Genomic DNA, 10,271 nt, shown 5'->3' with positions numbered 1-10,271 from the left:
TCACCGTGGGGGAGGTGCCGCCCGTAGCACCTCGAGGAGGACCTGTGTCGGGGTGTGTCGGACCGTGAGGGCGGCCTTGGCTTCACACCGCCTCAGGGGCCGGCCTCCTCCTGCAGGATGGGCGGCAGCCGCTGGCGCTGGTCTGAGGAGCGCGGTCGCTGGGCAGGACAGGAGGTAGTGCACCAAGGGGCGGCGGGCGCGCTCTTCGCAGTGCTCGCATATCCGCTCATCGAAGCCGTCGTACAGCTCCTCCCTGGTGCAGTAGCCCAGTCTGAGGCGCTGCAGCAACGCGTCGTCTGCCCTGCGCTGCTGGTAGGCGGCGTCCAGTTGGGTGTAGGCGGTGGCTGCAGCATACCAGGCTGCCTGTTTCTTTGTCCCCTCCAGTTCTCGGAGCTGCTGGTGGGCGTGGTGGACTGCTGCGTGTTTGGCCTGTGTCTTGGCCTGTTGCAGGCTTGGCCGCACAGGTTTGATGACGGTGAGGCCTTTGGCTGCCCTCTTGGCGGCCTCGTCGGCGGCGTCGTTCCCTCTGACTCCCACATGGCTGGGGATCCAGTGGAGCCGCACCCGCCTGCCTTGCGCTGCAAGGCTTTGCAGGATGCCCAGGATGGCGGTGATGAGGCCCACGTTGTCCTTGGGGTGGCCTTGTAGCGCCTGCAGGGCCCCCCGGGAGTCTGTGTGGAGCACGACGGTGTCCCCTTGGCGATGCTGTGCGTGCTCAAGGGCGTGCAGGATTGCCACTAGCTCTGTTTGGAGGGAGGAGCAGTGGTCTGATGTCCTCCACGCCCGCTGCCGTCCACCAGTGACGAAGGCGGCGCCCGTCCTCCCGCTGTCGGGGTCGACAGAGCCGTCAGTGTAGTACACCGCAGCGCCCCGCTCAGTGACCTGCGCCATGGCCATCAAGGCGTGCTGACGCAGCTCCGCGGTAGTGCACTGCGCCTTTCTGGCGGGCAGCTGTGTGGCAGTGAACACTGCGGCGGAGGGCTCCCAGGGGGCAGAAGGCCTGTAGGTGGGGTGCGGGCGGTCCGGCTCTCGCCACAGCCAGTTACCCGCGTGCCGGCTGGTGTTGGCAGCAATAGTGGTGCCGATTAGCCACCCGTTGTTGTGGAGGCACTCGACGCCCTGTGCCATGGCTAACCGGAGTCTTTCCGGCGCCACGCCCTCCACGTCGCGCTGCAGCACTCTGGCCACCCGGCAGGCCATGATGCAGTCCACCCTGCAGGTGAGGGGCACCAGTCGGGTCTCGTTCTGCATCACGCAGGCGCTGGTCCACCGCGGTGCTCCCAACATGGTCCTCATGGCGTTGTTCTGCACCACCTCCAGGCGCCGTTGCTGGTGCCGGGACAGGCCTACGAGGACAGGTGCGCTGTAGTCCACCAGGGAGCGCACCGCCCGCAGGTAGTAAAGCCGGAGGACGGAGAAGGTGGCGCCCGCCCACGGCCGCGTCATGGCCCTCATGACGTTGAGCCGGGCCAGCGTCCTTTCTATCAGGTAGGTGACCTGCTGTGTGAAGGACAGTTGCTGGTCTATCCATACCCCGAGGTACTGGTAGGAGGACGTCCAGGCCAGCCCGACTCCCTGGACGCGCAGCTGTGCGGCCGGCGTGGTGTCCCTGATGGCCATGGCCCGCGACTTCCCAGGGGAGATCTTGAGCCCCAGCTCCTCGCACTTGTCGGTGATGATGTCAAGTGCCTCCTGCGCCCTGGCGAGCTTGTTGCCCCTCCCGGTGACGACGAGGGCGAGGTCGTCGGCGTAGCTCAGAAGAGTGGTGCCCTCCCGGAAGGGCAGCGCCACCAGCTGCTCCATCAGGAGGTTGAACAGGCACGGGCTGAGTATGCCGCCCTGGGGGGTCCCGTTATCGAAGCCCCTGAAGGAGGATTTGAAGCCCTGAAACTTGACCCAGGCCCGCCGCTGTTGGAGGTAGTCCTGGAGCCAAGCGAGTAGGCGTCGGATCCCCTTTCTCACGAGGGCGGTGAGGATGGCGTGTGGGCTGGCTAGCTCGAAGGCTTTCTCGAGGTCGAGGAAGACCGTGATGGTGGGACGGTTGTTGGCGTGGACCAGCAGGGTGATGAGGCTGTCTGCTGTGCTCTTGCCCTTAGTGAAGCCAAACACGTTGGGGTGCGGGCCTCCCATGCGCCACTGGAGGCGAGACAGCACCATCCTTTCGGCGGTTTTCCCTGTGCAGCTCAGGAGGGAGATGGACCGGAAGCTGTTTGGCTCCTTGGGCTTGGGTATGGGCTGAATGTCAGCGTCCTTCCAGGCGGGCGGCAGGCGGCCCGCCAGCCACGACGCGTTGAGCAAGGCCAACAGCGCGGCGTCTCCGGCTGGCCCGGCGTGTGCCAGCATGGAGTAAGTCACTCCGTCCGCTCCCGCGGCCGTGTCTCTCCCTTTTATCGCCCTGGTCAGTTCCTGTGATGTGAAGGGTTGATCCGTCACGTCAGCCACATCACGCGCCTACCTGACCGCCACGTCGCGCAGTGGCCGTAGACGCTGCTGGAGTTGGCGGGTGTGGGGGGGGAGCTGGTTGCTGGAGCCCCTCGTGGTGAAGGTGTCGATCAACCTTTCTGCCTCCTGGCGTTGGTGAGGATGGGCAGCTGGGCGGGGCTGTGCCGCCCCGCCGGAGGCCCTTCTGAGGCTTCTCCACTGCTGGCCCTGGGAGGTGTGCTGGTTAAAGGTGGCGCACCATTCCAGCCATTTTGCCTCTTTGGCCTTCAGGGACACCTGTCGCGCACGCGCCACCACGTCCTGCAGGAGCATCTGGTTGGTGGCGTTAGGGCGCTTCCTGTACAGCTTCCTGTGTACGTTGACGCGGTGGTTGTGTTCCCGCACCTCCTCGCTGTAGAACCACCAGTCGGGGCGTCGGCGGCGGGTCGAGGTGCTCCTGGGGATGGCCGCGTCTGCTGCGCTCTCTATAGCCGCCGTCAGGTCCCTCTCCTGCTGGTGTAGGTCTGCGGGCGGCTCGTAGGTGGACCACCATTCGTCGAGAGTGGCCTGAAACTTGCACCAGTCGGCCCTCCTGACGTTCCACCGCGGGGGCGGGAGAGGGGGAATGGGCGGCGCCACAGCGAGGGTGGTGATGGTGCCGTAGTGGTCGCTGGTGAGTGTGGGGTGCACCTGCCAGGTGGCGCCGGGCAACAGGTCACTCGACACCAGTGTGAGGTCAAGCCGCCCCCCGCGGATGTGGGTGGCCTCGCCGGTGTTGAGGAGGTGGATGTGAGGGACGTCCTCGAGGAGAACTGCCAGGTGGCGGCCCGTCGTGTTGGTGGGAGACACGGAGTGCAGCGTGGGGTGGTGGGCGTTGAAGTCTCCTGCTACGAGGAGGCTGGAGTGAGAGGCGAGGGTGAAGAGCTCCCCTACCTCCATCACGTGTCGCTGGCTCCTGTATAGGTTGTAGACAGTGAGCGAGAGGGCCCCCAGGTGGAGCTGTAACGCCAGGACCTCCACGCCGTCCCCGCAGTGCACCGGGGCGGCAATCCGGCAATGCGGTATGGAGCTCCGCACTAGCGTTGCGCAGCCGCGCCCGCCTTCCTGGGTGACCGGGAGCGCATGGTAGGTGTAGCCTGCCATGCGCCACTCAAAATCGGCCGGCGCAAGGGTCTCTTGTAGGAGTACTATGTCGAGCTCCTCCTCGAAGACAGCCTGCAGCACCTGGTGCCTCTTGGGTCGAAGGCCCTGCACGTTCCACTGGAGCACCTTCAGCCCGGGCGCAGCGGCTTTGGCCGTGGGGATTCGGCTTCAATGTGCTCCTCCATCTTGGTGCTGCACATCCGCTGGGTGGGGGGAGAGCTGTGTGGCCTCCCTCGGTGTTGGTGGTGGATGGGGAAGCTGGCTGTCACTCCCCGCGATGGCTGTGGTCACCTCGTCGCGGAGCAGGGCGTCCAGCTCCTCCTCGGTGGAGGGGTTGCTCTCCGGGCGGGCTCTCGTCGATGACGAGTCTACCACTGTCGTCATCGTCGCTAGGAGCCTCTTCGGTGATAGGGAGCTCCCGATCTGGGCTGCCTGGGGCCTTCCTGGGGGTCGCGTACCCTGCTGCGGGCGCCTGGGGGGAGTCGTACCGCATCCTCTTCGTCAGAGTACGGGAGGCAGGGGGTTCCCCTTGGCGTGGTAGGAACAAGGCGCGGCGGGGTGGGAGGCCCGCGTGGCCTGGGGCGCGGGACGGCGGGAAGTGGAGAAGGGAAGGAAAGGGGGGGGGGGTCGGGGTCACTATAGGGGTGGTGGTAGAACACTGTGGGGGGAGGGAGACACGTGGCCTGGGCTAAAGAACGGCGGGAAGGGGGAAGGGGCGCGGCGGCGTGGTGGGGACACAGCACTGTGGGAGGAGGGAGAGAGACCCGTGGCCTGGGCTAAGGACGGCGGGAAGGGGACGGGGCGCGGCGGCGTGGTGGGGACACAGCACTGCGGGAGGAGGGAGACACGTGGCCTGGGCTAAGGACGGCGGGAAGGGGAAGGGGCGCGGCGGCGTGGTGGGGACAGCACTGCGGGAGGAGGGAGACACGTGGCCAGTGGCCTGGGCTAAAGACGGCGGGAAGGGGAAGGCACGGGGGTGTGGTGGGGACAAAGCACTGCGGGAGGAAGGAGGAGAGAGACCCCCGTGGCCTGGGTCAAGGGCGGTGGGGCGAAGTCACACGTGGTGGGGGCGGCGGACGGTAGGGACGCCCAGAAGCAGTTTATTTGCGAGTATACAAAGGACTTTAATATCATGGATGGATATTTACAATGGTTAATATGCAGAAATATATACAATGTTAATGATATGATGCTAATATGTACATTAGTGAGTTTGTTATAATGTTAGCTATGATATATGTGTATGTGTTTGGATGTAGCCACTTGGGTAAGATGAAATACGGAAAGTGAGGAATGGTATTTGTGGATATGAAGGCAGACTGAAGAAAAGGTTCAGGAAGAGGAGAGGCTTAAGAGAAAACGGAGAGATTTAGAGGGTCACTACAACATCCTCCCTTGTGTGTGCTACGAAGAAGACGGCGAGATATCCGTACGTGGAATTCTCGTTATAAGCTCTCGAGGTAAAGGGATGGTGAGAAGGCGGGGGGCAAGAGTTCCAAACGGCAAATTACCGCTTGAGGTTCTCCACGTAAGGGTACACAGGAACGGGTGGTACGGTAACTGGGGCGAGGCATTCGTATGTGGAATTCTCGTTATAAGCTCTCGGGACAAAGTTAAACAGGAACGGATGCTGCAGAGGCGGGGCCAAGAGTTTATGCGGGGAATTCTCGTTATAAACTCTCGATGCAAGGGGACAAAGGAAATGATGCCACGGAGGAGAGGGGGAGAGTTCCATACGGTAATTTCTCGCTATAGATTCGCTACACAAGGGTACAATACATAGGAACGGATGCCACAGCGACGGGGGCCAGGTCGTTATGGTGAATTCTTGCTAAATGACCCTTAGTTGGCCACAGTGGGGATGATGTATAGTAGTATTTCCTTGCCTTTTACCTCTCTGGAATCCCATATTGACGAATTTAATTCCTACTGACGTGACCTACTGATGTTGGTGGAGGTGGTTTGTAACTGTATATTTTAAAGCCCTTACGAGCATATTGAATTCCTTACGAACTGGATTGGGAATGCTAGTGGTGATGCTGTACTATTTTCTTGCCTTATCAAATCCTTCGTAAACTAATCTAACTCCTTTTGAACTGACATGCTAGCTGAGATGGGATGCTGGTGACATGTATGGTGTTATCTATGCATTTTAACCCATATAACGCCAATTAATTCCTTCTTGATTGGCTTACTAGTAATATGGGTGCTGTTGCTGCGGCTTGTGGAGGAGGAGAACGAGGAGGAGGAGGAGGAGGTGTAATAATTCTACGGCTCAAGACTACTCCCTCCTCGCCCCCAGCTGCTTACGTGACGTCTGCTCGGGACAGGTGGAGATGGGAACTAAATGAGGCGTGGGCTGCACCTTACACACAGCTCAGCGGCGTTCTGTTAACCTCGCTCCTGTCCCATTCCGTCCTTGATAGGTAAGCTCCTCTGTGTGTGTATGTGTGTGTGTGTGTGGCCACGGTCTGATCATATACTGGACTCGTGATCGCCAGTGCGGGTGTCTGTGTCTGCTTGTTTAATGTCTTGTTTGCTTGTCATAGTGAACCACTTATGTGATTTTTTTTTTGTGGATTTGTTGAAGCATTTATATTTTGTTTCACATTTGTGTTTGTTGAAGTTTTTCTTATTTGTTTTATGAAGAGGATGTGTGATGAGAGAGAGAGAGAGAGAGAGAGAGAGAGAGAGAGAGAGAGAGAGAGAGAGAGAGAGAGAGAGAGAGAGAGAGAGAGAGAGAGAGAGAGAGAGAGAGAGAGAGAGAGAGAGAGAGAGAGATAACGCACCCATCCACTCATACCCAACCACATACACCCCCCCTCCCCACCCACACACGCTTTTTAAGTCGAGATCAATCAAACGAGCGTTTACGTGATATTAATTGTTATGTGAGATCGGAGCTTTGGTATCGTGCGCGCGGGAGACAAAGGGAGGCATTATTGTTTGATAGCAAAGAACACGGGGCGGGTATACGAAATTATAATGTGTACCTCGCTTTAGAATCTCCGTCATCACACACACACACACACACACACACACACACACACACACGAGAGAGAGAGAGAGAGAGAGAGAGAGAGAGAGAGAGAGAGAGAGAGAGAGAGAGAGAGAGAGAGAGAGAGAGAGAGAGAGAGAGAGAGAGAGAGAGAGAGAGAGAGAGAGAGAGAGAGCGAGAGAGAGAGAGAGAGAGAGAGAGAAGTGAAGGAGATTCGAAGCAGTGAAACGAGTGAACCCAGTCTCTCTCTCTCTCTCTCTCTCTAAGAAAACATACAAGTAAAAAAAAAAAAAAGTGTTCAGTAACGCTATGTACAGGAAACACAAGGTAAACACAAACACACAATAATAGCCATAAAAAAAGTTAAGCGGTAATGGTTCTCAAAGTTTCATATCAGGCTTCGCGTCCCGCTCGCTCTGGTTATCCGGATATTGCCGCTGAAGCTTGTCATATCAGCGTGTCAGTGAGCGGTAGAGGGAGTGAGAGCTGTGGGCGGTATTCTTGGACGCATCCTTCTCCTGTATCAGTCATTACTTAAGGCCAAAAGTGAGATTAAACGCGTCCCCATGAAGGTTTCTTTACGTTCATGGTACAGAAGCATTGTCTAACTACATTCGTCTCTTACATCACTCAATTCTAAAGATCAAAAAGGAGGTGAAACGTGTTCTCATGAGTGTTTCTTTACGTTCACGGGGCATAAGCTCTGTTAGACTACCACCAGGGTCGCAAAACTACCCCTGGAAATGCCTACAAACCCTACAAAAGCCTTAAACTTTGTCAGACTACCACCTGGGTCAGAAAACTATCGCTGGAAACGCCCTCAAACCCTAAAAAGCCTTAAACTTTGTCAGACTACCACCAGGGTCAGAAAACTACCCCTGGAAACGCCCACAAACCTACAAAAGCCTTAAACTTTGTCAGACTACCACCTGGGTCAGAAAACTACCCCTGGAAACGCCCACAAACTTACAAAAACCTTAAACTTTGTCAGACTACCACCAGGGTCAGAAAACTACCCCTGGAAACGCCCACAAACTTACAAAAACCTTAAACTTTGTCAGACTACCACCAGGGTCAGAAAACTACCCCTGGAAACGCCCACAAACTTACAAAAACCTTAAACTTTGTCAGACTACCACCAGGGTCAGAAAACTACCCCTGGAAACGCCCACAAACCCTACAAAAAACTTAAACTTTGTCAGACTACCACCAGGGTTAGAAAACTACCCCTGGAAACGCCCACAAACCCTACAAAAGCCTTAAACTTTGTCAGACTACCACCAGGGTCAGAAAACTACCCCTGGAAACGCCCACAAACCCTACAAAAGCCTTAAACTTTGTCAGACTACCACCAGGGTCAGAAAACTACCCCTGGAAACGCCCAGAAACCCTACAAAAACCTTAAACTTTGTCAGACTACCACCAGGGTTAGAAAACTACCCCTGGAAACGCCCACAAACCCTACAAAAGCCTTAAACTTTGTCAGACTACCACCAGGGTCAGAAAAGTACCCCTGGAAAGGCTGACAAATCCCACGACAGCCTTGTTAAGTGTACGTGCTTGGGTGTCGACAGGTATAATTCAGTATATGACCCTTAGTAATCGTCGTGGTGGTTATAGTAGCGATAATAGTGGGTGACGTCTTGCCCTGAGGATGTAGCCACGTGTGTCAGTGTGTGTGTGTAGGTGGAGGAGCTGTTTCCGGTGACCTATTTGCCTCTTCAGCTGCAAGAAGGAAGGTACGGGAAGGTAAGATAGCAGTTTGTTGTTGTATTAGTTGTTATATTTTATCCCTTTGTGACCCTTATGTTGTGTTTCTGTCTCTGAATGGTTTTGATATACGTGAGAGAGAGAGAGAGAGAGAGAGAGAGAGAGAGAGAGAGAGAGAGAGAGAGAGAGAGAGAGAGAGAGAGAGAGAGAGAGAGAGAGAGAGAGAGAGAGAGAGAGAGAGAGAGAGAGAGAGAGAGAGAATTAGATTGATATAGATTAATTTTGGGCCTAAATGGACGGAAGGGACGAGAATGTAAATTAGTTGACGTTATCTGGGGTGAAGGTCAATTGGCTAAGGAAAGAGAGAGAGAGAGAGAGAGAGAGAGAGAGAGAGAGAGAGAGAGAGAGAGAGAGAGAGAGAGAGAGAGAGAGAGAGAGAGAGCTAGAGAGAGAGAGAGAGAGAGAGAGAGAGAGAGAGAGAATTAGATTGATATAGATTAATTTTGGGCCTAAATGGACGGAAGGGACGAGAATGTAAATTAGTTGACGTTATCTGGGGTGAAGGTCAATTGGCTAAGGAAAGAGAGAGAGAGAGAGAGAGAGAGAGAGAGAGAGAGAGAGAGAGAGAGAGAGAGAGAGAGAGAGAGAGAGAGAGAGAGAGAGAGAGAGAGAGAGAGAGAGAGAGAGAGAGAGAGACACACAACACACACACACAAGAACACGCACATCACACTCACAGCATTTCTAGACTATATACTGCCCCCCCTCTCTCTCTCTCTCTCTCTCTCTCTCTCTCTCTCTCTCCCTTGCGTTCCCTTATTTTCCCCTAATTCTCCCCTATATAAATGGACTTGACTCCCCGTGAAGGACTTTTGTGTACACCAAACACTTTTTTTTCTTAATCACGAGTCCTTTTAGACTCTACAATGGGCCTCATTTTTGTCCGTATTCTTTGATGTGCTTTTTTCTTATTATTATTTTCGTGGATTTAGGAAGGCCTTTTGTGGTTGGTATTTTTATTAAGAGGGTTTAATTAGGCAGGTTTATACAGGTAATGAATGGAGGAGGAGGAGGAGGAGGAGGAGAAAGAGGATAATAGTGTGTGTGTGTGTGTGTGTGTGTGTGTGTGTGTGTGTGTGTGTGATGTAATTAGTAAGCTTTGTTATGTGTTGCTTTTTTGTTACGGGAAAGAGGTCGGCCGAAGGAAAAACAAAATTGATAAAAAATAACGCAACTCACCGCTCCTACGAGAACACAGGGGACGCCTAAAAGAGCGATCCAAGGGAACTCTTGAGGCGTCCCGATGCTCCTCTGAAAGTATTTGTCATAAAATGGAGGAAAGTTTGAAAGTTTCGCTTAGTCGGCGCAACATTTGTGGTCATATGCCGGAGAGAGACAGAAGGGGAAAGATTATAGAAGGGAACAGAACCCCGGATTAGTACCTGGTACCCATTCACTTGTGGGTGGACAGGGGCGTAGGGTATCGGAAAAGACGCCCAAATTTTTTCCACTCCGCCCGGGAATCGAACCCAAGCTCTCTCGATTGAGGCGAGTGCGCTAACCACTGCACCACGAAGCCCCCTATAAGATGGAGGAATGGAAGAGACTCAAAGCTGTTTTGATGTAGGGGATGAACTGTATACTTAATGGTGTGTCTGTCTGAAGCAAAACGGCCTATTAGCTACGTGAAACAAGATTGGCGAGCTGTTTTTTGTGTTGTCTCCCGCGGGTCCTTTCCTCCCCTCCGCCCTGCCACACAGTCCAAACACTTACCTCTTCCTCTCATATGTTTCGGCCCTTGGAAATAGTTGATGTGAGAGGCGAAAGCGTTTAAGAATACCAACCTGTGTGGCAGAGCGGCGATCAGAAACGCATCTCGCCAACCTGGTTTCTCTATAGTAACCCCGTACCAAGGAGACGCCATATTTGTTTTCAGGGGGGCTGCGGAGACTGCCCGTATAATGGCAGCACCAGTGTGGCAGCGTTCACAGATGCACGA

The 10,271-nt window shown here is 55.1% G+C and overlaps 1 protein-coding gene across 1 annotated transcript; it reads right to left on the bottom strand.

The window, feature by feature from the left end:
* Positions 1–2,343, bottom strand: LOC126990993 (uncharacterized). The gene has a single exon (XM_050849640.1). It carries the CDS (start codon positions 2,341–2,343, stop codon positions 1–3), a length of 2,343 nt encoding a protein of 780 aa, XP_050705597.1.
* Between the last annotated feature and the right edge of the window lie 7,928 nt (positions 2,344–10,271).

The sequence above is a fragment of the Eriocheir sinensis genome, unplaced genomic scaffold (genome assembly GCF_024679095.1).
Source record: "Eriocheir sinensis breed Jianghai 21 unplaced genomic scaffold, ASM2467909v1 Scaffold23, whole genome shotgun sequence".
In the NCBI taxonomy this organism is placed as follows: domain Eukaryota; kingdom Metazoa; phylum Arthropoda; class Malacostraca; order Decapoda; family Varunidae; genus Eriocheir; species Eriocheir sinensis.
This window is presented reverse-complemented; position numbering and strand designations above follow the sequence as displayed.